At 46.2% G+C, this 27,893-nt stretch overlaps 1 protein-coding gene across 3 annotated transcripts in view; it reads left to right on the plus strand.

The window, feature by feature from the left end:
* Positions 1-26,572, plus strand: part of ARHGAP10 (Rho GTPase activating protein 10) — a 361,433-nt gene extending 334,861 nt beyond the window's left edge. For 2 of the 3 annotated variants that reach the window (XM_034959225.3, XM_003815856.5), the window contains 4 exons: positions 760-919; positions 16,940-17,092; positions 18,208-18,299; positions 25,789-26,572. In XM_034959225.3, the coding sequence (XP_034815116.1) occupies positions 760-919; positions 16,940-17,092; positions 18,208-18,299; positions 25,789-25,877 (494 nt within the window). In that variant the 3' untranslated portion in view covers positions 25,878-26,572. The remainder of the gene's footprint in view (positions 1-759; positions 920-16,939; positions 17,093-18,207; positions 18,300-25,788) is intronic. The other variant, XM_008968883.5, reaches the window with a different exon arrangement.
* The last annotated feature ends 1,321 nt before the right edge of the window (positions 26,573-27,893 follow it).

The following is a 27,893-nucleotide window of genomic DNA, read 5'->3' on the forward strand; positions in this document are numbered from 1 at the left end:
GAGGGAAATTACTGCTCTTGTGAGCTCTCTTGTCCGTCTTCTGCATTTTCTACCCAAGCCCACAATGTATACAAATATTATACTAAACATATTTAATAAAATGGTCCCCTGTGAATGCATACATTGTGCAACTCATTTAAAAAAAAATTTAGCTTTGGTTTAAATTCATCGTGTGGCATTACCACAAAAGCCTAACTCTCTTGTAGTACCCTCCCTGATATCCAAAGGGAAATGGAAGTTTGTCTATGTGTGGGATTTTAATGTTGGGGTATTAGAAATTATAATCCAAGATACCAGCTCAGTAAGACAAGTCCCTTTCAGAGTTGTCTAATTTATTATGCACTAAGTGGCAACTGAGAATGACTTAAAGAACCAACAGGTGACCAGAAAGGAAGAGGTTGGACCCCACAGGGCTGGTGTGCTGCTTGGAGCTATTCTTGATTTCATTGGTTTATACCTGGACTCCTTATAGTGAGGAAGTCATTGTGGCTGCCATTATGCCTTTTATCTTCCATTATCTGATTTTGATCATTGTGTTTTCTTGTAAGGAAAACATTCCTCGCTGTGTATTATCTGTGGTTTATTTTAAGCATCTTTGATTAAAAAAATGTAAAGACAGGACACCCAGATACTGTCAGGCTGAACTGTAAATGTAATTTTATCATTTGATTGACTAATCAAGTAACGCCATATAATTATTAGTGGAGTTTTTTCTTCTCCGGGTATTTGTTTGATATTCAGTGCTTTTTTTCCTCCTAGGTGACAATCCTTACCCTTCCAAGGAGGACACCCCTACCAGCAGTCTGGACTCACTTTCCTCCCCGTCTCCTGTGACTACAGCTGTCCCTGGGCCTCCTGGACCAGACAAAAACCACCTTCTGGCAGATGGAGGGAGCTTTGGAGACTGGGCATCCACTGTGTAAGTAACCGTGCTTCTGTTGGGTGCTGAAGGGAGGAAGCCCTGACTTTGTTCATTTTAAAGTTTCCATGAGCAGTGACCTGTGGGTGCTGAAGCCATTAGATCTAGGAGCCCTTGTTTTCTTATCAGAAGGGCCACCAAAGGGAGAAGGGTCCTTAAAACAGAGCCTTCCTTGAATACTGTCTGTGTTTCTAGTATGGAAGGGGTAGATGGATGCTATGTCAAATCTGATCTAAGTTCAATTCCTGGGCAGTTTTGGATTCTGCAACGGAAATTTGTTACTGTCCCACCCAAGATGTTTCCCCACTAGTTATGCAAACTTTAGAGATGTGAGAATGCATGCTGATGGACAGACTCTTGAAACTGTCTGTAGAATGATATTTTACTTACATGAATTTCTGAGAGCATTATGCTAGCATTCTGCTCTGTTTTGCTCCATAGCATCCTGCAGAGTTGAGACTTGATGGTTGACATATTTGATTTTATCTTCTCAGTTTGGTTTAGTGCCAGGCATGTGCAGATCAGCTCAAGTATATTAGGACAAATAATATTAATACAAATAAAGTACCTTGAACCTGTGAGGGCTTGTCTGGCTGTGTTGACCAAGGCTGTGGAGTAAAGGCAGGATGGTGGTGATGTGGAACCCAAAAGGGCATCACGTTTCAAACAAGTGCTCAGAGAAGAGAAAACTCCACTAATAATTACAAGGCAATACTTGATTAGTCAATCAAATTTTATCTAAAAATACATTTATAATTCATCCAGAGAATCTTTTTTTTTTCTTTTTTTTAAAGATGGAGTTTTGCTTTTGTTGCCCAGGGTGGAGTGCAGTGGTACCATCTTGGTTCACTGCAACCTCTGCCTCCTGGGTTTAAGTGATTCTCCTGCCTCAGACTCCCAAGTAGCTGGGATTACAGGTGTCTGCCACCACAGCCAGCTAATTTTTGTAGTTTGAGTAGAGATGGGGTTTCACCATGTTGGCCAGGCTGGTCTCAAACTCCTGACCTCAAGTGATCCACCCGCCTTGGCCTCCCATAGTGCTGGGATTACAGGTGTGAACCACCATGCCCAGCCCATCCAGAGAGTCTTCAAAAAATTTTGTTGAAGCCAAAGTTGCTTAAAATAAATTATAGATAATGGTGTCATCTGACCCTAGCTGGGCATTCTGGGGACTTTAAATGGACTGGAAAGTGTTCCTCAGATTACTTGGCTTTTTATAGTTACTGCTGGATTCATGTGAAATGATTATGAACTTATTAAGTATTAAGAGAGGCTGGGAGACATTTGGTATGCCAAAATTTGGGGGTGACCTGAAGACTTTGAAAATCTGAGACTCCAAGTATGGAAACACATTCTCCAGATGAGATTTTTCCTGCCAATGTTTTCATCTGTGCATATTTTTTATGCTGAGGATTGTGGATTTAAATCGTACATTACTAGGTATGCTTGTCACCTTTACTCTTCCTTTTCCACAATAAAAATTCTGTTTCACTGTAGTACTACAAGCAACAATAACAGTAGTTACCTAGGCACGCAGAATCTATAATCCTGGTTACACTCGAGGTGGAATTTAGCATGTGTGTATGTTTTAGTGAAAACCAGATCTCTAATTACGCCTTTCAGTAAGTGAATATCACAGGCAGTGGAGTGCAGTTTAAGCAGTCATCTTTCTTCTGTAGCAGTTCTGCAGAAAACTGACATTAGGAGCCACGGTACAGCCAACACTCAATTCACAACACGTCCATGCCTGAAACAAGAAGGGCTTGATATTTTTGGTCATAAATCAAATGAGGAGTGAATTCCCCAGCTTCCTATTCATACGCATTTTAAAATGTCATGAAAAGCACTCCAACCTTGAGAGGCCAAAAAGGGGGTTGGGGGGAGTAGTTGAAGCACGCCTGGAAAGGAGATTTTTTTTTTTTTAATGGAGACTTTCTTCTATTTCAGAAACTTGATTTTTTTTTCTGTGCCATGGATGGAATACATCTATGTTTCTCTGAAGTATATACTAAAATGTTTCTTATGTATCTTTTAAAGGATTTACTGATGAGTGAGTATCAGTCCAGATTTGTCATTATGTTAGGAAGTTTGTATATAGATGAGTGCCTCTTGGACTTGAGCATGCACCAGAACCCCCTTGTAGGTCTCACTGAGACCCACACTGCTGGCCCCACCCCGGAGCTGAGGATTCTGTAGGTCCGAGAAGGGTCCTGAGAGCTTGCCATTCTAAGGAGTTCCCAGGTGACGATGAATGAGCCTTGATATGGAAGACCATCCCCTGCTCCTCGCCTGCCTCCAGGGCTGTGCTGAGTATAAGCTGCTTCTCTGAGGAGTGTAATTAGGATAAGTGATTGCTCCACCTCTTTTGTGTAAAACACACTCTTCTAGGGTCATGCGTTGCTGTCCTCCCAGTAGCCGGTGTGTGCTTCCCACATGGTCTGGTTCTCTTTGCCTCAAATATCTGTCCTGCTTTTTTGCTCAAGCCAATCCTGACCTATCTTAACGGTCTAATTTAATCTTCACCTCCAGGAAGTCTTCCCCGTGCTCTAATCTACAGGGAGCCTCTAAAGAGATTCCTTGTCTGTATTTCTGCTGACACTCATTATTTGGCGCTAAGAAATTCGAGTTGCCTTTGAGTGTTGTTTAATATTTGCCTTTTAGTATTATTTGATATTTATATGGAATAAATGTTTCTACCTATCTATCTAATCTTTCCCTTACCCCAAGCTAGATCATAAAATTGTTTGTTTTTTTTTTTTTTGGGCAGGGAGGGGGCGGTGGTGGTGGCGGTGGGAGGGTGGGGAAGACTGAGTCTCACTCCGTCACCCAGGCTGGAGTGCGCTGGCATGATCTCGGCTCACTGCAACCTCCGCTTCCTGGGTTCAAGTGATTCTGGTGCCTCAACCTCCCCAGTAGCCGGGATTACAGGCACGTGCCACCGCACTGGCTACTTTTCATATCTTTGGTAGAGATGGGGTTTCCCCATGTTGGTGAGGCTGGTTTCAAACTCCTGACCTCAAGTGATCCACCCGCCTTGGCTTCCCAAAATGCTGGGATTACAGGCGTGAGCTACCGTGCCCGGCCATAACATTGTTAATGATAGGCATTAGATCTTATATTCTTTGAACTTTTTTGTGATATTGATGTAATTATTAGTGAACATTTAATTTCTTATTTTAATTATGTATTTATAAAAATGCTGCCTTTTGGAAATCTCATTTCTTTCTCTGTGTTACTGAATGTCTCTTAGGCTACTACATTTGGTTTCTTACTCATCATCTTTTTTTTTTTTTTTTTTTTTTTTTAAAAGATGTAGTCTCGCTCTGTTGCCCAGGCTGGAGTGCAGTGGTGCCATCTCAGCTCACTGCAAGCTCCGCCTCCTGGGTTCACGCTATTCTCCTGCCTCAGCCTCCCGAGTGGCTGGTTCTACAGGCGCCTGCCGCCACGCCTGGCTAATTTTTTGTGTTTTTAGTAGAGACGGGGTTTCACTGCGTTAGCCAGGATGGTCTCGATCTCCTGACCTCGTGATCCACCCACCTCGGCCTCCCAAAGTGCTGGGATTACAGGTGTGAGCCACCGTGCCTGGCTGATTCATCTTCTTTCTTATAAAGATTACAAACTCTTCCTCTAGGAATTCCACACAATTAATCTTACCATTTGCTCCTTACTGTGTTTTGTTTCCTTAGCATTTATAAGTTCTCATTGTATGTTCTCTTCTTGTCTTTTCCCCCTTTATCTCTGCATACCAGCTATACAGTATTAAATATCATAGGTTCTAAGTAAATGCTCATTAAGATTCCTTTTAACCAAAGTTGCTATGGAGTCATTGAAACTCTACTCTGGGCTCTTAATAGGAGGCAATGCCTTTACTGTGGTCTCAGGTCCTAAGGAATGGAGTCCAAATGTATGTGGATCACATAGGACCCCAGTAGACCTGTTGAACAAAAATGCTAAAATCTTGTCCACTGGGAAGCAGTTTGCAGAGGAAAACTTACAGCAGCCGTGGTTCTGACATAGGTGGTGTAGCTGTTGCCTCTGATAGGTAGAAAACAATGCAGCAGAATTGGATTCCTTGGATTTCTGCTGATGTTCATGACTTGTGGGTGTTATTCATTGCAGTCAATCAATCTGTAGCTCTTACTTACCTGTACCCTCAGTAAGGCGATGGGTGACTTCATTGCCAGTGAAGAATTGCTAGCTTAGTCTCCTTGGAGGACATTGCATCATAGGTCAAGGTATTTCGAATGTTCCAAAGTCATTTTTTCCCCACAATAAGGTAGTTTTCACTAAACAGGTTTTCTTCTATTGTAATTGATGGAGCCAGGTCCTTGACAAGTAATCCTTTTAGATTCTCTGCCACAAAAGAAAATCTCTTTTAAGAAATATCAGGCATTGCTATCTGCTTCCTCTACAGATTTCAAATGAAAAGGAACACCTCCTTTTCTGCTGGCACATTCTCAAATTCAAGATGGCATGGTCTCAGAATAGCTCACTCTAGCTGGGGGTGCCGGCACCCTGAGATGCATCTCACTGTGTGCCCTGGCAGGCCAGGAGGGCAGTAGATTCCCCTCTCCCACCCACCGAGAGGCTTGGCTTTGTTTATCCTGAATGTTGATATCTCTAAAGCATCTATCCCAGCTAGTGCCTCAAGCTGTCGTTGTGCCACTGAGATTTTTGCCTACTCAGACTTGATGTCAGTTATATAAAATCACTAGATAACACCTTCCTATTCCCATATACAGCCTTGTGCATGTCATCATATACTTTGTGTGCACTCACTGGTAACCATTTTTATTCTCGTCAATGCAATCACTTGTTTCCTTTAAATTGGGCAAATGAATGGGGGGTTTCTCAGAGACAGCTGCTTGGCATTTCAAATTACTTGACTGTTGGTTCCATGATTGCTTTTCAGGAAGTCAATAAATTTTGCTGGGAGATACCAGAGTACCCCCCCCCCCAAATATGATTTGTGGCTTAGTATACCACAGTAAACCGTGAATGATTTGCCTAAAGTTCAGAAAAATAATCATTTTAGATCATTTTTAATAGATTTCTGTGAAGTCTGGTGCCTACTGAGAAATTAGAGGGTGGGAGTCACTGGCAAACCCTGTCTTCACTTCCTCCTTTCCTCTCTCTCTGTCTTTCCTTCTTCCCTCTCTCTCCTCCTTCAGAGAGGGCTTCCTCAACCCCAGCACTCCTTGAGGGCCAGGGCATTCAGTTCACCCTAGAAGTTGGTATCTTAATCTGATTATGTAAAAAAAAAATAGATTTATCTTTTAAAAGTGCTTTTTTGCACATTTGCTTTTTTTTTTTTTGGGCTAATTGACCAAAATGAACATATACTGCTTTTGTAATAAGAAGTGGGAAGCTCTGTAAATTTCAAGTCAGGAGAGGGTGATAAGTAACCTAAAGGAATGAACTTCCCATTGCAAAAACTTCCTGCATCTTTCTTGGTTAGTAGGGGGATGATTTCCTAATAAGATGAGCAGCTTTACTCTGTTTACTTGTATCTGGGCCCTGGTTACAGAATGCAGTGGGTTACACTGCGATCTCTAGTAGAGCCTAGTGCCTTCTTGTGGAAGGATGTGGTCTCTGATTCTGGGTACTGTGAAGAATGAATTGGCAGCCAGTACCTGTTACCATACCTAAGTAAACAGCAGGGTCACTTAGATAGTGGAGGTCTAAGGGAGCTCAAATCTAAGGAAGAACAGGGGCCAAATGAACAGGAGGAACATGCTGCCTTGCTGTGAGCCCACAGCAGCCTGTTAAATTCTGCACAGAGGTTAGCTCCTTCCCCTACCTCTTGGGGGTCTGGGGATTTGAGGGAGTAGAACCTTTTGCTTTAGCAGAGGCTGGTGGTTGAGGCCGCAGAAAAAGTATTAGATACCCTCTTGGCACTTCCAGGCTGAGAGACCATGGAGCATTTAGTATTATGGGCCACCAGACTTTGTTTCAGCTATTTTGTAGATGACATTTCATCTTAATGCTTGCATCAACCCAGTGCGGTAGATATATCTTCATTTTTAAAAAGATTGGAAGGCACAAAGGACATAGGAAAATTGGCCCAAGCCACACAAGCAGTAAAGGACAGGTGAGTTTGACCCCTCATGTGTCTGCCCAGTGACTTGTTTTACTGTAGAAATTGAAATTGTGCAGTTGCATATGGGGACATTGCTTGAATTGCAGGTATTCTCCACCCTGCCCCGATTCTGAAACCCAGTGAAACAGCCATGGCTGTCAACTGGTCAGTGCCCTTGGTTTGAAGAGGGAGCACTGACCTTACATTAAGTCATGTGGCTGTGGTTTATAATTATCTATGGGGAATAAACACTTGAATCTGGTTGCTGCGCATTCATCATCTAACACCTTGGCTGAGATGCGGGCGGGAGGGCCTTCTCCCCCACAGCAGAGCTTGAGAGACTTGGAAATTTGATCTGTGCAACCAGGCAGCATCCATAATCTTTTTATGAGTAATATGATATTCAGTTGTCTCCCTTCAGCTTCAGAAACGCTCTGGAAGTGATTCTCAGGGCCTGTGTACTTGGCCATCTACCATCACATTGTCTATTCACATTCAATCTGGGGGTACAACTTTTGTCCTGTGTGTTTCCTTGAATTTCTTCTCTCCAGCTTTGTATAGAAATTATGCTGTGCCGACTGCCTGCCCCCTTACATGCTTCGATACACATCCATTGTGGCTTGCTGGGGTATTTTTGGTATCTGTGTTGTGTACTTGGCACTTGCGTGTGGCCTAATTCGTGCCTTCCTTTGCTGTGCTGTAGCTGCAGGTGCTGAAATTTGGAGGTTTTATTTTTAAGTCAGAATGTTGATAGTCCATGTAACTTTAAAGCCCTACCATGAAAAGATGACTTCCCAAAATAAAGACATGTCTGAATTTTGTAGTAGCTTTTCCACTGCTTAAGACTTAAAAACAATTAAGTCTTGCATCAGTCATTTTTGGTTTTTAGTTTAACTGGTTTTTGTTGTTAAAGATTTTCTTACTTGATGCCATTGTTGTAATTTATTATTTGCTATTCATAAATTGGCTGTGTCTCAATATCTAAATAAAGTAAGGACCTCATGGGCTCTCTCCGTAAGTTCGAGACCGTTTACATTGGTAAGTCACTGATTTCAAACAGGCCTGGCTTTGCATCCACGTTCTTTTTCTTACAACCTTGAAGATCTTTTATATAAGTGATTTAAGCAAACCAGGGATTTAAGCAAACCAAGGCTTAGCAAGATTATCTGTAAAAGGGGAATAATAACATCTGCCCCTTTGGGCCGGGGTGAGGTTTCCAGATACCACATGTAATAAAACCCAATCACTGCTCCCCTGAGAGCTCGAGGCAGCCACCTGCTGGGATTTTCCTTTCCTCTGAGAATGTAATTTAATATTCTTAGTTTAACTTGACCCCAACTTCCTGGTTCATCAGTTACATAATCTCCTCACTGACTAGCTCAGAGAGAGAACCTTTCTAGCCTTGGAGAAGCTCTAGATGTTGACCTGAAGTTGTGTGGTTTTTAGCAGTTACTGTATTTATTCCCGGAGGACTCAGCTGGGGCTTCTCTCCTAGCCTCTTGCTTTGGGGATCTGCTTTGTCAGAGCCTCTGAGAATAGACCCTTGGCTATCACATGATCAAAGCATGGGGAGCCTACTGAGACCCAACCACATTTATAACTTATTCTGAGCCGTATACCCAGGTAGCTCACCCATTACAATAAGTAACCCATAAATCTCTTTGTAAGTGATTGGTGGATTTTTCTGAGCGGAGTATCTGTGCCCCTTTAGAGCTGTGCTTGCCCCTGTTGAAGATGTTCAGCCTTCACATTGGGTGGCAGCTGGTCGAAACATTCCTGTCAGTGACTGCAGGACTGTAACCTTCAGACCTCGAATGCCCCCTAATTTTCTGAAATGAAGTTACAGTTCCTTTTCTGTTCAACTAGCAAGCTAAAGTTCAGCCCTCTTACCTGATTCCACACTGATCATCTGGAAGGAAGGTAGGATTCAAGGAGAACTCTTTGAGTGGAAGAGCAGTCAGAGATGTAATTCTGCACCTGTTCTCTTATAGCAAAACCAAGAACTTTTGCTCTAAGAGAGTGGACTTTGGGAGTGAACTTTGTCAGATGATTAGATGGTGATGTCCTTTCTTGTTAAAGGAGGAAATCCATGTAGGAGCCTCAGGATCGCACAGGCTGAGGACTGAGTGTTAAACATGGCAGGCCTTCCTTCATGGGGCTTGAGGGATTTCCTGCAGTGCCCTTCCTCCTCTCCCTGACCGCCTACCTCCTGCAAAAGATATTTGTTCTCAGCTGGGCGCGGTGGCATACGCCTGTAATCCCAGCACTTTGGGAGACTGAGGCAGGCAGATCACTTGAGGTCAGGAGTTCGAGAGCAGCCTGGCCAACATGGTGAAACCCTGTCTCTACTGAAAGTACAAAAATTAGCCTGGCATGGTGGTATGCACCTGTAATCCCAGCTACTCGGGAGGCGAAGCACGAGAATTGCTTGAACCTGGAAGGCGGAGGTTGCAATGAGCCAAGATTGCGCCACTGCACTCCAGCCTGAGTGACAGAGCAAGACTCCGTCTCAGGGAAGCAACAAAATAAAGATATTTGTTCTCAAAGGTGAACAAGTTACTGCTTTTACGTGCTGGCTTCATGTATTGGCTGGCTCCCTGCTGCTTGAGAGGTGATCTTATACAGTTGAAGAAGGCCTCTGCTGCAGGAAAGCGCTGGGTATGTGTGGGTCAGCCCCAGGCACGAACAAGGGAGCCCCGCACCACAAAACCAGTGCAGATGGAGGGGATTCTCCATCCGAATTGTCTTCATATCCCCCAAACCCCACATCCCTTCCAGGCTTCTTATCTGGTCTGTTTAATCCAGGGGTGAGCAAACTGTGGCCCACTGCCACCTGTCTTTATAAAGTTTTATTGGAACACAGCTACACTTAGTTGTTTACGTTTTGTCTGTGGCTGCTTTTTCACTGACAGTGATAGCAGAATTGAGTAGTTGCAGAAGGCCTGCCAAGCTTGAAGTATTTACTCTCTGGCCCTTTACAGAATAAGTTTGCTGATCTTGAGCTAATCAGTAATCAAAACAAGTCTGTTTGGAAGGGCCCACCTTTCTTAAAACCCAGCTTCAGGAAGTGCAGTTAACCACTGTGGTGGTAGATGGAGAGTGCAGGTGATTTTCAGTGTAAGCTTCACACATCTCTTCTTGTCATTAAACCAACCAGACATTTTCCCTATGGGTTTTGGATGCCCTCAAATGTTTATTTATAATTTCAGAAGGCTTTTAGTGTTTCAGTGACTGAAAAACCTATGTGGGGTTGTTGTTTTTATAATGTATCATTTAAAATAAATTTTTATTTTGGAATAGTTTAAGGTATGCAGAAAAGTTACAAAGATACTACAGAGCTTCCGTAGACCCTTCACTTCCCCTCTTCACTTCCCGCCCCCACCCCACCTCCGGCTCTTAGCATCTTACAGAACTGTGGTACCTTTGTTAAAAATAATGAAATTAGTGTTGATACAGTACTGTTAACTAAACCACAGACTTCATATGGACTTCACCAGTCTTTCCAATAATGTTCTTTCTCTGTTTCAAGCTCAAATCCAGGATGCCATGTTTCTATAAGCAACTTTAGATTTTTTAAATGATGACATATACTTAATATAGTCATACTTTTTTCCCTTTGCATAGCTGATTTGCTGTCTTTTGGTAAATTAAATGGTTAGTGATGATATAACCCTAGAAATCAGAGGTAAGATCTGACCCAGAAATATGTAATAGTAGTGAGGGCTTCGTTTATTGACTGCTTGCTATGCTTCAGTGCTTTACGCCTATCATCTCATTTAAACCCACAGTGACCCAGCTGATGAGTCATGACTCTCTTCACGTTAGCTGAGGGAGTTTAGGTTGCTCAGCCAAGTTTCAGTTGTGGATGACACTAAGTGCAGGCTAATGATGGCAACTGTGGGCCAACCTCTGGGGGGCACTCGTAAGTCATTCGCTTCCTTCTCAGCATAGCCTCTAGCTATTGACAAAAAGAGGAACAAGCCTAGGGGAGGAAGAAACTGCAAGCTGGCACTCAGCCAACAATGGTAGTGCCAGCTCTGGCAACCAGGTCTCTCTGCAGAGTGGCAGAGTCTTAGGCATTTGTAATTTGCATGCGTACAATCCTTCAATGGCCCCTCTTTGCCTTTAGGTTATGATTGTGCCTCCTGAATATCCCGGTACTTGCATCTCTCGCCATTCTTTCCATATTCCATTCTAGTCACTGAAAAGGACTTGAGGGTCTGAGATCTGTGCTGTCTTGTCAAAACAGGGTTTACTAGAAACATGACCTTGAGTAAGTTGTTTTCACCTTTCTGAGATGGTCTTCTCATATGTCATGTGGAATAATAGGGTGGTTGGGAATAAGTGAACTAGTGCCTGCCTGTTGCATCTAGCACAGGGCTAGATTGCACAGTTGTGCCTCACATGAGCCTGGGTGTGGGGAGGTGATGACGATGTTGACTATGGTAGCATCAGTTTCAGCATTAGCTCCGCACAGATGCTGCCTCCTCCAGGAAGCCCTCCTGGCTATCCCCATGGTTATTAGGTGCTTCCTCCACTCTTCCTCTGAGGGACCTTGGGCAGATCGCTACATGGCTCTCAGTGCCTGTATTATGGTTATTAATTGGGCATTCTCCACTCACTTGGCTGCAGAGCAGGTGGTGTCACGGTTTCCTGGGTGTCCCCAGGGACTAGCACAAGGCCTGACAGGAAGTCCTCAGACTGTAAATGATGAGCCAGTGGGTCTACTCCGAACCTCCCTGATGGGCAGCAAAGGCCTTCTCCCCCAACCCCGTGGGTTATGGCGACTTGCATGTCACAGGCCTTTGTTTCTCTGCACTGCTGTTGTCCCTCGGTGTGCTCGTGTGGAGCCAAACAATGTGCTTGCGTGTGGAGTTCTCCCTCTCCTGGCACTTAAGGAATAACTAGCATTTATTTGAACAGAGATTTTCCCATAATATACAGATCTACAATATTTCCTTCTGTCTTTATTAACATTTTCAAACACTCTTGCCCAGGACAGCTGTTCTAGACTTATGCTGTATGTTTCCCAGACTGGCATGAAAGATCATTTCACTAATGTGTTAGCTTCTGCTCAGAGACCTGGCAAATGAGAGTTTAGAATCTTTCATTGCAGTGCAAACTTCTGATTTGATCTCGTATTGTATAACTGCAGTGAAATATCTTGGTATTTGGGGGATTTAGTCACTTCAAATAAGCATTCATTTCTTTTCTTAATGCGTATTCTCCTCGCTCTACCCTTTTGAATTTAGATTGCATTCAGTGCTTATACAGGCTGGAATCAGGGGCTTGAATCTCTAGTGCTGCCCAAAGCCTGACCTGTGTATATTATGCAAGAAATGTTTGTTAGATGCAGGAGTTCTCTGGTGATCAGTGCAGCTGGTGTCGAGTTTTAACAGTTAAGGCCCCTACTCCCTTCCCCCTTTCTGAAATGTTTGTGATCTGCCGCTGCCAGAATGTTTTTAATATGCGTGGAGCGTAGAGTCTGGTACTGGAGGCGATTGGATCACAGTTTGAATCAGAAGCAGCATGGACTGCTGATCTGTTCCATTTTCTAAAAATACACTTTGTAAAGTAACCACATATACAGCACTGTCATAATTTCATGTTTTGGGGTTTGGCCCCACTGCTGCACGTGAAAGCTACAAGGTCTTTCCCCGAAATTCAGGCCCGTGTTTCCAAGCAAGAGTGTTGACTCTTTTTAAAGAAGAGAGTTTCCTCATCCTTTACACAAATGCATATTCTTTCCCTGCTTACTGTCTTCCCAGCTCTTCCACCCACCCCACCTAAACACAAGAAATGCCTCCGTGGCGTCAGGAACAGTCAGGTAGACTTTCAGTCTATGTATTTTCAGGAACGTGTTTCCAAGTTAGCAATTTGAAATCTTCATGTGCTTTTGGTGAAACACTCTTGTTTCTGTTTGTCCCCTTTCTTTGAGAAAGAAGGACGGTGACGTGGGCCTTCCGTGCTGAAGATAGAGAGGAATCCTGTTTTAGGAGAAGCCTTTTGCAGTGTAGTGTGTTAAGGTGGGAAGCTAGCGAGATACTAGCAGTTCTGCATATTTCTTCTGTCTTGGTAAACGCGGTTTCTGAGCTTTTTAGGAGCAGTTGACTTCTTCCTCCATTTTCGCAAACTGCAACTTGGCTTTCAGGAAACTTGTGGCACTGAGGTACTTTTTTGTACTTGGTCAGTAGCTTGGCATTAAACAGAATTGGTGGTTTGTGCTCATGCCAGTCTTACTAATCAAAAATCCATAGTTAAAGGGACAACAAGAAAAAAGACAATAAATAGATTTTTTAAATGTTTAAATTTGGGAAATGGTAGGAAAGGACTCTCAAAGTATTTCATTATGTTCTAGCACATAATGAGCTTTTAATTATTATTTCACTAATCACCTTTAATCTCTTTCCCAAAGATGTTCTTTGGGAAAAAGCTGGGGCTCTCCCCTGAACCACAGAGTACAAAAAAAATGATCTGGTGAGTGTTTTAGTTCTCCCAAGGATGATACTGTCAAGAACTGTGAAGGATCTGAAACTGTACCCTGCTTGCGAGCTACCAAATTAGCCTACCATCGTTTCCGGGATGCTGGCAGAAGGCGTGGGACTCGCGGTCAGAGCCAACAGCCTCTACTAATCACAGCAATGACAGTATCAGTGTTTTCTTGTGCCAGTTCCCTGAGTTCCAGTTCCTACAAGGCGATGCAGCTTGGGCCAGGTCACACCTACATGCCTCAAGAGAGAAACCTGGAGCTTAGAAAACCCAGATCTTTTATGATGGGTAAAGCCCACTCTTTGAGAGAGAGAGAGAGAGAGAGGGGAGAGAGAGGAGAGAGAGGAGAGAGAGATGCCTTAGGGCTCAGTTCTCTCTTGGAACCCAGGTTGAGGAAAAGCTGTTAGTCCTTTGCTTATGGGCTGCCATTCCAAAATGCCTCGTGTTCCTTCAAAATGTTTTAAATAAAAGAAGGGAAAGAGAATATCAGAAATTCTCTTTTAAAACTAATACTTTCCTCTACCGTTTTTTGAGAAAATGTAGGTATTACATTTTAAATAATATTAAAAAAATTTTTCGATTCTTCTTATTAAAAAGTAACCCAAAGTTTGGAAGGTAAGAGATGGTTACATAACGAAGCTCATGTTTACATTTTTTTTTTTTTTGGCCTTCCAAAAAATATGCACAGGTTGCTTTTGGGAGACACTGTGAAACATGGCATCATCTGACGTGTACTGGCTTTAGATGTGAACCCATTACACGACTTAAGTATATTTACTCACTTGCCTCACCTGATCCTTCCCGGCCGACAAGCCTCTGAAAAATTTCCTCTATCCAAGCAGCTACTGTGCTGGTTCCCAAACCTTGTTTGGCTGCACAGGTCTCTTCTTTCACAGGCTTCCAGTTGTCCACACATCTCATTGCCTCATCTCCATAGACACTGTCTCCAGCCTTGCACGTTGCCCCGTCTTGTGAATATTCCAGCTTACAGTGTGTCTGCCCTTGTGGGGTTCTGAAATCAAAGGAGTTACCTAGTAGAGGCTTCTGAGACACACCCAGGAAATCACATGCAGAAACTTAAGTCTACATGGGAAGTCTGGGAGGTAATCTTGGTGAACCGGTTAGTGCTAGATCACATAGCGCATGTGTTAAATAGCAACAGAAAGATCACAAAAAAACAAAAAAGGTGAATGTGGAGAACTTGACCCTGGACAAGGACTGCTGATTCTGTGTTCCTGTTTTGGGATGAGATGGAGAAAGCCAGGGTGTTGGACAGGCAGGCTTTTCTGTTTCGTATCTGTCATTACAGTGGTTGTTTCACTTTCTAAAAACCGAGGGGTATTTTCCCTAAACAGACACACCCACCCACCCGCGGGTGTTTTCATGGAGGTTTTCTTTCTTTTTTTTTTTTTTAAAGAAAGATGTGAGGATTAAGCAGACAATACCTGTAAGATTTATGCTCTTTATTTTTCAAGGGCCACATAAGTATAGTCACATAGTTACTTTATCTTCTTCCTGTAACTGTCCTCCCTCTAGGCAGATGGATGGCAGTCATTGACGATTTATGACTCTGAAGAGCTGATGGGGGGTGTGGCAAAACATCTCATCTTCCTCCATTCACACCCTCCAAGCACCTTGAATAATTGCTGGGAGATAACTTGGCAATTGTTTGGCTAACTGTGGCCTTAATTCCCTTCCAGGGCTTCACTCACACCTACCTGTCCTTTCCGTTCCTGATTAGTAAGACAACATTCAACGTTCCTTTTCTGCTAAAAAAAAAAAACGGAGTGACTTTTGTGACTGTTGATACAGATCACTTTAAGATTTATAACGAATCTTGCCTTGGGATAAAATAGATTTTATGACTCCCAGATGAATGGCTGGATAGGGGAATTGTAAATAAGCTCTTAGAAGAATAATGTGTTTTTTTTTTAAATGACCCCCTTTTTTTCCTGACCAAAGCATAGGAAAGCTTCTGTGTATTAAATACCTACCAAGTCAATTATGCACCAGATTTGTAAAATCCAGTTTTGGTTTTAGAGCTTTCTAATTTGGTTGCTCAGATGTTGGCTGATGGCTCCATGTCCCCGCCAATCTGCCTGGCTTCGTGAGATCTGGAAAAAGAGTTAAAGATCTTCCTGTGGAGGCAAGAGAAATACTTGAAGCCATCAGAGAACAACCAGTATCAGTGTGCCCTTTCATTTATGTCGCAGGCCTTCAGGGAAGGTGTATGGGTTAGAGAGGCCACAGGGGGAGTATTGGGGGAGGTGGAACTGGAGCTGAGCCAAGGAAGGGCAAGATTAGAGCAGGGCGGGGAGCTTGAGAGGAAAGGCAAAGCTTGAGGCAGAGGTGGCAGCGCCAGGAAGCAGAGCTGTGGCAGACAGGGTAGGCTGCTGGGGCGGGACGGCCCTTGGTAGGTGAGCAGGTGCAGGAGCGTCGTGTATAGGGAGACAAGTGGGTAAACTTGGCCCTAGGTTGCTGAGTGTCACCGTGTTGGAGGATTGCACCTAGGGGCTGGCCAGGAGACCATGCTGGTACTGAAGAACACGGTGCTAGTTCTCCGGCAGGGGAAACAATCTGAGAGCATGCTGAGGAGTGCAGAAGCCTCGGGAAACTGCTCGTGGAAACTGGTGTACTGGTTTAGCAGAAGACGGGGTATCTTAGGTGAAGAGCACCTGGGTGCTGCAGACAGGGAACACGTGTGTGTTCAAAATGTCACTGAATGAAACGAGACACTTCTCAAGGGAATGTCATAAACCATAGTCGCCTCCAGTTCTGAGGTCACTGAAGAGTAATTCAGATTAACACGCATGAATTATTTGAACTCTCCCTCTGTGCTTAGAGGCCATTCCAGGTGTCTGTTCACTGACCTGTTTACATTAACTTTAAAAAAAAAAGGGAAATATTAAGAAATGCTCTGGTCACCAGAAGTTTTTGCTGTTCATTGGTTTCTAAGTCTTTGGCCCTCTCTAGAGGAAGCCTGAATCCAGTGGCATTTTCTTCTGAATTGCCACACGTGTAGGAGCAGGTGAAAGATCTTTAAATGTTTAGCTGATCTTTTGCAGCTGCCGGTCATGTGCTTGATGCTAGATTCCTGTGGTTTTCCTTATAATTAGAAAAAGTGAATACCTTGAATGTCCCACTACTCCTTTGATCAATTAGATTCTGGTTTTCTAATTAGTGAACTCATAGGGTGCTAGCAGGTTGGACAGATTGGAGAACCTGGAGAAGGACAGTAAGACAGCTTGAGTTTGGGGTTGTGGCTGGTTTCTGGGTTGTTGGTATCCGTAGTTTGGGCTGCAGCCCCGGCAGGATGCAGAGAGGACTCTGTCCCTACTGGTCAGGCATGATAGGGGAATTAGTGACCTAGTCATCTGGGATTGGGATGTTGTGCATTTCGTGTTCTGTGGCCTTTCTGCTATTAATCCTGTCCTTCAAACTCCTACCCCTAGCCCAGGCCAGACCCGATCGTCTATGGTCCAGTGGCTTAACCCACAGTCTCCAACCACAACAAGCTCCAACCCAGCTGTGACACCTCTTTCACCCGGGTCGTCCCCTTTCCCCTTTTCTCCTCCTGCCACTGTAGCGGACAAGCCACCTGAAAGGTACGTGGTTTGGAGTGGAATGTGGAATATGGTGGCAGCACACACAGGGGGCTTGATGAACCTGAGCAGGTTCTTGTGTTCTCTGCTGGCAAAAGCTTGCCCAGATACCCCCAGCATCCCGGACTTCATGGACAGCACTTACCACCTTGTAGCAGGGCGGTGCCTCACCCAGTTCAGTAGCAAGGACGTTCTTTGGAGAATTTGCCTTACATGAGACTTGTTTGAGCCTACTCTGTCTTTGTGGTGCTGGTTGTGCATTTATGAAGAAGTTCTTATTTTGGAAGAACTTCTTGCTCATGAGTATAAAGCACATTCTTCGTTTTAAAAGTAGGCAAGCTGGCACTGGAAACATTCGCTTCCATGGCATCCAGTGGCCAAGTCCATAGAGGACAGAGCTGCTGCCCTCCAGCAGCCTCTTCCACCTGTAGTGGCTCAGGTGCTTCTTCCTGTCAGTGGCTTCCCCCACGCCAGTGAGGTGAGGCGTTTCCTTTGGATTTGATTAGACTAGCTAAAAGCATGGTTTCTCTCCTTTCCATGCACGGACACAGAGGTTGCTCTAACAAATGGTGAGAAGCTGGGCCTGGTGTGCCTTTCTTGGGGCGGAGGCAGGGTGTAAATACAGAAGACTCAGGCAAGAGCAACAAGCCCCTTCCAGAGTGGTGGCCACCCGGAGTGGATCTGGGCCAGTGGTTTCTCACCTGTGGAGTGTGGCTGTGCCGCCTCCTTCCGCTGGCTGGCCGTGTGTCTCCAGGTGCGTGTGCTTTTCCTAATAGACCAACTGAAGTGCTTGGAGATAAACATGTCCTGTGGTTCTAACAGTGCTGAATGGTAGGAAAGGGCATCCCACCAGGTAGGGAGGAGAATTAGGTGAAGTGGTTCAGTGACAGCTCCTCAGAGAGGCTCCCTGAGGAAAGGCTTGAATTGGAAACCCATCATTTACTTGAAAATCAAGTACTGTTCTTAGCCTGATGTTCACTTCCACGTTAATTTCTTTTTTGGGAGGAGTTGCCCTACTGGTGACATCAGTGAGATTTGGGGAATGGGGGTTGGGGGGTGAAGTTTCTCTCTGTTTTCCACATTTTCATTGGTGTCTTTTGTATTCTCTTTCTTTTCAGCATCAGCAGTCGGAAGGCTCGAGCCGTGTATCCCTGTGAAGCAGAACACAGCTCGGAATTATCTTTTGAAATAGGAGCAATTTTTGAGGATGGTAAGTGTTAGTGGGAGCTTCGTCTGTTAATCCTGTCCGCAGGATTAATAAGTCTGCAGCACGGAGTGAGCAGTCAGCGATGGTGCTGTTGTTGGGAGGGCGAGTCTCCCCCTTGATGCTTTGGACTGGATTAAGCGGCTGCGTTCGGCTCCCAGACCCCAATGCCAGGGGCCTGTTGTTGACGGCTGGAATGCCACTATGCTCGCTTCTTGATTACTCTCCGACCCATCTCATCTTGTGGGTCTTCATTCAGGTCATCTCTCTCCTGACGGGAAGAAGTTAGTGTCACTTGGACTTAAGAAATATTTCTGATTTGCACACTTTATTTTCTTTGTTCTCCCAGAGTTGCTAACCAAGTCCTTTAAATGCTTCGGGTTTACCAACTCTGAGTCAACAGAGGATACTACTGTCCTTAAAAATTTTTGATTTCTATTTCTCTTACCATTTCTGTGCTTTACGTTTTTGCTGATTTGAACAGTGTGTGAGTCTCCAGATTCGGGTATTGACTTTGCATATTGAAACAAGGGTGTAGCTTTTGAGGATTTAATATTCATACACAAGCATTTAGGAGCTATGCCTGGTTAAATATTTCAAAAAGTTCTCTTATGGCTCAGTGTCTTTTTTCTCCTGCTCTTGCTTTCTTCCCTCCCCAGTCCTGCTCATTATGAAATGCATTGGTTGCTGTGGAAACCGTGATGTCGTGTGTGGGTGGAGCTCCTCAGAAGAGTTCCAGGGAAGCAGTAGGAACCTTAGATGCTTGGAATGGAATGGTTGATTATCCAGAATGTTTGGGATATGTGGAATGTATCAACACGAGGCACAGTGGTGTACTGTCAGTAATGCAGCATTTGCCGACGATTGTTTTTTAGAAAGCAAGTTGCCTCATTTAGAATAGATTTCTATATGTGTATGATATGTACTCTTCAGAGACAGAGACTCCTGGTAGTGTCAGAAAACAAACAACAACAACAAAACCCCACATGGAACAGAATTAGACTTTGTGGAGAAATTTTGTTCTTGGAATAGAAGCAAGATCATTCCTCCATCACCATAACATACATGCAGTTTTGCCAAGAGAATGTGGAACGTAGCTGCCCTGCCCCAGGCCTGTCTCATGTTGGCACACCATATGGCTGAAGGGGAGGCTGCGATGGTAGTACTGAAACGCACTCATTTGAGAAATGTGATGAATTTTTATTTTGTGTGATTGGATTTGTTTAGAAGACTCTGAACTCCCTCCTGCAGTATGGTTTGTGAGATAGTTACCTTGGTAGAAGGTGTATCTACTAGGATACCTTAGGCTGCAGGTAACAAAAATTGACACAACTGGTTGAATCAATCATGAAGATGGATTAAAGTCAGGTGCAGTGGTGCACACCTGTTGTGCCAGCTACTGCAGAGGCTGAGGCAGGAGGATCACTTGTGCCCAGGAGTTCGAGGCCAGCCTGGATAACACAGTGAGACCCCCATCTCAAAAAAAAAAAAAAAAGGGTTGAGGGGATTAGTTTACACAATAGTAAGTGTGGAAGTAGGGAGCTCTAATTTTAATTCATAGTCTCAAAGATGTTATCAAAGACCAAAGTATTTCCATCTCTCTGTGGAACTGCTCTCTGCTGGTGGACCTGGGCCTCTGTCTGGTTTCCCTGGCGGGAGCGAGATGACTGCCACAGTTCCATGTATCATGGCCACACTCTGGCGGAAGGAGGTGTCTCATCCTTGTGTTCCTTTAAGAATGAGAAAACTTTTCCAGGAATTTCTTCCTAGTTTACCCATCCTCACATCCCAGTATGCAGAACTGAGTCACATGCTTACCCTACATCCATCATTTGCAAGGATTTAGACCAATGAGAATCACACGGGGTATAGGATACCTGCTCTGGGCACACAGCCATGTGAATGAGGGTCAGTGCCTAAAGCCAATGCAGATCTGCCAGTTTGGATAAAAGAGGACAGCCTGGTAGGCATCTGACCCAGGAGACTTACGTTCTCCAGGTCTAAAGTCCCGAGATGATTTGGAGTCTTCCTAAAAAGAAAGTGTGCGTGTAGACACGTACACATACATAGTCACACATTTGTACATATGTACACACATGTGCACACAAATACCAGTGTCTCCGTGTGTTTTGGAGGAGGAGAGCCACTGACTGCAGGCAACGTGGATTCTGAACTCTGCAGTTATTTTGCCTGGGCTCACACCATGGCTTTCTTATCTTCTGTGTGACCCGGGACAGGCTCCTTTAGGACTCTGTGCAGCTGATTCTTCATCCTAAGCGGCAGGGATGGCCACAACATTGATGTTGTATTAAGATAGCATTGGGGCTACTAGAAAAAGAGGTTTCTGAGTTGCTATAGACGTATGGGGGAGAGGCTGCTGACCACGATGCCACACTGGGTACATCGTAGTGTGCCACAGACGAGGCTACGCTTTGAGCCAGTTTGTGTCTCCCTCGGTTCTGTGCTCTGCGGTGCTGGTATCCAGCTCTGTCAGGACTTTGCTGGCCGGGGCACCCCGGGTGTCTCAGGAGCTCCTCATTCTGTCCCTCCCCTAAGGCTGGCTACTTGGAAAATACCTTGTGGATGTGTTGACACTCTCTCCCTACCCAGGGATGTGAGCGTCTCATTTAATGTGAGCTACTTGTCTTGTAGGTGCCGCCCTGATTCTTTTGTAGCAGGGCAGATAATAGTGGAAGGTGTTCAGAATCAACAGCATTAGGCTTGCTGCTTAATAGGAACACTTCTTCAAAGGGTACAGTAAGTTTAAAGCCCTTAAGCAGGGTTTATCTGTGTGTGTGTTTGCACCTTACATCTTCTGTGCATAGTTGATCTCTTAGCTAGTTAAAAGCAGGTGCTTGCCCAGAACACATCTAGTGAAGCCCTTCCTTAAATGGCTATGGGGTCTTCCTGTCTGACAACTGACACTGAGAAGACAGACTGGCAGGTCATCTGACCACGGCTTCTGTGGAGCCAGGCAGTGCTCCAGGTGGCCACTCTAGACAGCTCAGCCCACAGGAGTACTGCCGGGAATGCTCCCTTTCTGCAGACCAGCAATACGTAGTGTCCCTGGAATGCCCAAGACATTTTTCCTGTGTTCACTTATCCATTTGGAGTCTTCCAGCCTCCATAGATGCTCTTGCAGTGCAATTCCTTTTTGTACCTCATGCAGGCAACAAAGGAAATTGGTTTATGCCACCCAGTGGCCTTTGGAGAAAACAAACTGGAGGTCAGAGTGACCCCTGGGCGGCCTCGTCAGTAGTTATGCAGTTTGGGATGTGTGCAGCTGTGAGATATCCTGACGCAGAGTGTGGTTGGCACAGGGGTCTTTAGCAATTGTGTAGCTCCATGACTATCCTTGTTCTTTGCTCTTACTGGGTGGGCCTGGACTTAAGTTATGAGTTCCAGTTCTAGGCGGAAGATGTGTTTCTCTAGTAGACTCACTAATGCCTAGCTGTTTCTCTGGGGCTATGCCTCCCAACTCCCCCGCCCCCAACCCTCGGGAGAGGGCTGTGTTTGTAAGGTCTCAGGGCAGTGACGTTCCTGTGATGGCCAGAGGGACCTTTCCCTTTTCTCTGGGCCTGGGGAATCCTGGAAATAGGTTTTGCTGGTGACCACCAGCCAGTCCTGCTGTGTCTTTCCAGACAGATGCGCTCCAGTTAGATGGGCAGTGGTTGCCTCCTCAGGGGCAGGGTTGGGAGGGGTGCTGAGGCAGGTGGTTTCCAGGAGCGACCCCACGTGGCGGCGGCAGCAGCAGTGGGACTGCTTTCCTGGCTGTCCCAGGCTCTTTGTCAACATCCACATGTAGATGTGGGGGAGCAGGTGTGGCCCAAATTAATCCTTAAAAGCCTCTGCTGATTAAACTTTAAAGGTCTCAGATAGACACAGAATAATCCCTGGAAAACAATTTGGCATTATCTTGGAAAGTTGATCGCATATAGACCCCACAGCCCAGCGATGTGGTTGCCAGATAGATTCCTAGCACAGGGGAATCTGAGAAAAAAATATCGAGTGAAAAAATAAGTTCCAGATGACTATGCGCTTCTGACTTATGTGCTTCTGGTTAAGCTCACACATATGCAAAATAAATAGGATATTATTAGGGATATGTGCTTGTGTGACAAAACTGAATTTTACCCATAGCCATGGTAAGATAATGAGAAACACAACATTCAAGCTACTGGTTGCCTCGGGGTGGGAGATAGAACAGAGCCCAGGACGCAGCCTCCCTGTGGGTCCTGTGGCAGTTCTGAAGTTGAGTGTGGGTTCCTGGCACTCACCGTGTGATGATGACAATTCAGTGATTTCAGTACTTGTCACATACACTGTCTACATTATGCTGAAAACTGAGTTGGTGGAAGGGACCTGCCTCTCTTTGGTGCTACTTGGGGTCCCTGCCTCACACCCGTCTTGTTCCCTGTTGTGGTCTAAAGGCTGTGAGAACACCGTGGCTGAAGCAGAGTGAGGTTCCTGGACTGAGACCTGCAGGCATAGGGAGGGTGCGTGGGAAATGACAGACACTGAGACTGCCATGTTCTCCACCCATAAGAATGGAAAAGCAGAGCCCTGTTGTCCGCGTAGACACTGCTCTGGGGAGGAGTGGTGTGATAAACTAGGAGAGGAGCCCCAGATGGGTATTTTGGGGTTCGATGCTACTGAGAGAGGTCAGATCTTCAGAGAGGGAGGGAGAGCCTGCCAGCCTTATCTGCAACTGCGGAGCCACTTTTCCTGTGCTTGGGGATGCCTTGCTGTTGGTCTCCAGACCCTTGTAGCCCACCTCGCCCACCGCTCAGCTGGGTCCACTTCCAAGGCTCTTGGATGTTACAGGATCCCCCTTGGTCGCCTCTGTAAAGCAGTGACATCTCTCTCCCTACTGGCTTCTGCCTTCCAGGGAGGGGAGGGCTGGGGAGGTGGTGAATGGGGTTGTGGAGGCATCTCTCTGGTTTGTTGGTTGGGGAGGTGCAGGATTCCCGGCCTGGCCTTGGTTTCCCCAATCAAGCCTCCTTTCACCTCCAGCGTTGTAGAAAATCACCTTTTTCCTCCTCTGTTCATCCTGTCTTTTATTAATACCGAGTCTGTGCTTGCGCAAGTGTGTGGTGTGTATAGGGTAGGAGGAGAAATAGTGAGCATGTGCAGGTGAGACTATATTTGAGACTCTCTTACTGCCTCCTCATAGCAGGTCCTGCAAGCTAAGTGCTAGTAACCCCGTATTGCAGGTAACAGCCGAGCAAGGCCCAGGGGTTAATTTCCCAGATGCATCTAGGTAGCCAGGAGTCTCCTCTAGGGCTCTGACTTCAGCCCTGGGCCCCTTGCCACTCAGGCCCCCACATTGTTACAACCCTGAGGGCCTGTTTTGCATAGAATCCAAAGCTTTTCCCTGATGGTGGCTGCACACTAGTAGCACTGCCAGCTGGGGTGTTTGGATGAAGTGAGAAGTCTCTAAAAATCCTGGTATGAAGAACAATGTCAGAGTCAAGGTCAGTGAAGGCATGAAGGAAGTAACTTGCTGCCAGATCGCTTTGAGAGCACATCTCTGAATTTGCTTATTCAGTCATTACACAGATAATCATGTGTCTGACACGGTGCTAGGTGCTGGGTCTCATGTTATATGTGTTACATGCTCTCATAGTCTGGACTAGAGAATGTCTCAGTGTGTCTCTCCTATATATACACGTATGCCTGCACACACGCACACAGAACATGTAGGGTGCATAACTGGGAGCCCCGACCTGGTCTGGAGCCAGGAGAGGAGTCCCGGAAGTGGGGGGATGCTGAAGCTGCTCTTTGAAGCATGAGTAGGTGCTGTCCAGGCATAAAGGCAGGGAATAGCATTCAGGCCCAAGGGAACAGCTCCACAGAGGCCTTGAAGCCAGAAGCTTACTGAATGTAAGGAAAGTGCAGGCGGTTAGTCTGCAGACAGCCGGAATGTGTTCCTATTCATCCAGGGGAGGGAAGAACAAACAGTTACCTTGTTGCAAAGGACAATTAGAATTGGATTGTCCCTGTCTTCCAAACTGTGGGCAGCTATACCTTAGAGGACCATGAACTCAATTCGCTGAGTTGCAATTAGCATTCAAAGAGTAATACTTTTCTACACAAATCTATGGGGAAAAAAAGAGTAGAATACAGAAAGGAAGGCATTGCATGCGCACAGTGAGGGTAAGAGTATTGCTTCATGAAACTTGTGTGTGTTACGGATGTGTATGCCTGTACTTGGTTTTTGATATGAAATTATTCTCCTGGGTTGTGATCAGAAGCCACCTTTCGAGTTGGTCCGCTGGAGTAGCTCATGACTCCCCTTTCCTTTATGCCACGGCTGCCACGCCTGCACCTGACCATGGTTGGGGGTTTGAGCTGGGGCCTGCTCACAGCTGGGGGTTATGAAATGCTTCTGTATTGCATTTCCGAACACTGGTGAGGAGTGCTTGGACCTGTGCCCTTTGCTGTCCAGGCTGCAGTTTTCTCGTTGAGTATCACGTGAATATTTATGAACAGTCCATTGTGCCAGGCACCGTGCCCAGATGTATAAGGCTCAGGCTGCCTTCAGGAGTTTCCCATACAGTGTGGGAGTCAGACGAGACTCTGAGAGGAGGAGGCATCCAATCAGGTCTCTAAACAGGAGGAACTACCTGGTGAAGAGGTGGGGGCAAGGCATTCCAGGCAGAAGCCACTGCACTTGGAAAGGCCTGGAGTTGCAGTTGGGATTTCTCTGGATGATTCACTGCAGTTGACATGCATGATGTGCCAGTGGAGTGTGAAGAGCTCCTGGAGGGGCGACTGGAGCCAGGTGCCCAGGGGCCTGTGTTACAGACCAGTAAGGAGCTTGAGTTTGAGGCTGGGAGTGGTGGCTCACGCCTGTAATCCCAGCACTCTGGGGGGCCAAGGCGAGTGGATCACCTGAGGTCAGGAGTTTAAGAGCAGGCTGGCCAATGTGGTGAAACCCATCTCTACTAAAAATACAAAAATTAGCCAGGCATGGTGGTGCGTGCCTGTAATCCCAGCTACTCAGGAGGCTGAGGCAGGAGAATTGCTTGAACCCGGGAGGCAGAGATTGCAGTGAGCCGAGATCGCGCCACTGCACTCCAGCCTGGGCAACAGAGCGAGACTCCCTCTCAGGAAGAAAACAAACAAACAAACAAACAAAAAAAAAAAAAACAAAAAGCTTGAGTTTGACTTTAAGCAGGGGAGTGATGTGATCAGCTCTGTGTTCTAGAGAGTTCACTGTGCATGTTTGTGCACAGTGGATTGGAAGGGGCCGGACTCTGGAAACTAGGACACTAGTTAGGAGGCTGCTTTGGGATTGTGTAGATGAGGATTGTGGTGGCCAGTGCAGGGAGGCAGAGCCTGTCAATGACCCTGGTGCAGACTTTGTGACCCAACATCCCAGAAGTGGCCCCTGTTCTCTACTGGCCACTCCCTGCTTGAGCTTTTAAGTGAACACCCAGGAGGCAAGTACTTGGGGGCATTTTGTAAAAGTGATTTTTCTCTTCCTTTTCAGTACAAACCTCCAGGGAACCTGGCTGGCTAGAAGGGACTCTGAACGGCAAGAGGGGGCTGATTCCACAGAACTACGTCAAGCTGCTGTAGCTCCTGGCCTCAGAGCCCCTGCTGACCCTGGCACCCAGGGACCTGCCTGGGGGCAGAGAGCTGTCTTCCTCCTCCGAGGCTCTGGGCTGCACCCACAGGTACCTCCACACTTGGGAGTTACCATCATCACAGTCAGCCTTGGGGGTGGGGGGTGGTGGGCAGGGATGGGACGCACCACACAAAACTGTGATTGTGGATCAGGAGGGGAATGTCAGGATTCGCAAAATGGACTTTTCATTTGTCAAGTATCGGGACTTGTGATTTTTAATTATCCAGCATATAGAATGAGAGGGAGGGCAGCCTTCTGCCACCTGTGTTGCCTCCACTGGCAGTCACGCCACCAGAGCCACCCTGGCTCCCTCTCCTCCCTGAGCACCTGCTGCTGCGATTTTAAAGGGAACTGTACTACTCGCAGTGATAGGTTTGCAGAGTGCGTGCTTGGCTGTGGCAGCCTAGCTTGGAGAGGCTGCTGTTGGTGCAAGGGAGATGGTCTCAAGTCAGAGGGAAGCAGAGACGCGCGTCTCAAGCCTGCCCTTCCTAGACGGCCACCTGCAGGACCCCACACTCACTGCACTGGCAGCGTGCACTGGCGTATTTGTAACAGGCTTCTCGGTGCTCCTCACCCGTGTGCTGTTTTCCAAACACCACCTTTTTGCCTCAAGGTCTCTGTAAATGAAATAAACTGTAATTTACTATTTGATTTGTCTGTCCTAAATGTGGGGAAGCGGTTGCGGAAGTCATTGCCCCGTCTTGATTTATGAATTGGCAGCCTACGATGGGGACTCGTCTCTCTCTGCTGTTGGCCTGCTCACAGGTAGAATCTGTTAGCGGGGAGCCTGGAGTATTCGGGGTGGGGCGTGTTCCTGGGGGCAGCAGCAGCCTCTGATGTGTGCAATCCTGGAAGGGCATTCACATCTCCTCCAGTGGCTGCACAGGCCTCTCTACCCTGGTGCCTGCAGGACCTGGAGCAGGGCTGGGGCTTTGGCCCTGGGTGGTTTGTGTGAGCCATCTCAGTGCCCTGGGACCAGCCCTCCTACCAGCACCATTGTATACCCCTCTCCTACACCACCCAGCATGCCTCTGCCTTCCAGGCCTCCCTGCTAATCTCTCCATCTGGATTAATTTCGACGTGGAGGGAGGAGAGGGAGGCAGAGCAGACCTTCCTGGAGGAGCCTTCACCCTTGACCCTGCCCTGCCCCGTGATGATGGCCACCCCCAGCCTGGGCAGGCCTTGCTCTGATGTTTCCTCATTCTCCTCCACCTCCAAGCCACAGGTGCAACAACCTCTTGGGGAAGAGGGGACTTGCCTTGGAATGTGGGGCTTAGTTTTAGTGGCCTCAGGATTCTGAAGCCAGCCCCATGCCCCAGAGGCTGCTCTGGGGCAGGCATGACTTTCAATGCATCCCCATGGGAGGTTCCTGGACCTGTCAGACTTCTCTCAAACATTTATCAAAGGACGGATGTGTCTGTTGCCTCATCCCCAGATGAACTGACTCAAGAGCTTGCCAGTTAACAGCTTGGAAGTCACCTCATGTGGATCACATGAGGGTGTGGAGTTTGGGAGTTGTATGTGTATGGGGAAATGTGATTCTTGAAAAGTGTCCGTATTGTAAATAAAAATAAGGACAATTTCGATGCAACATAATTTAAAATAATCACGGGTCCCATGAAGAGCATTGAGACCACAGAGGAGCCCAGGGCCACCCTACCACAAGCGGGTTGAGGTGTGGGCCGGGGCTGGCTTGGCCCTAGGGCTGGGGCAGCATAACCTCCAGTAGCCTGTTTTCTGAGTTGTCATTGCTGCCCTGACTCGTTGCTTGGGATGTAGAAAGGAAACTTGACTCGTGAGAAGAGGTTGCTGGCATGTTCCACTTCTGTGAGAGCCCCTCTGCAGGAAAAGGCAAACCTGTGGGCAGCTAGAGCAGGCTCAGGTTAGTGTTGGGAGTGGCTTCCTGGCAGATTCCTAATTGGTGTATCCCAGGGGCCATTAAAAATCTCCCTGCATCAGGCCTTGAT

Source organism: Pan paniscus, chromosome 3 (assembly GCF_029289425.2).
Source record: "Pan paniscus chromosome 3, NHGRI_mPanPan1-v2.0_pri, whole genome shotgun sequence".
Classification (NCBI taxonomy): Eukaryota; Metazoa; Chordata; class Mammalia; order Primates; family Hominidae; genus Pan; species Pan paniscus.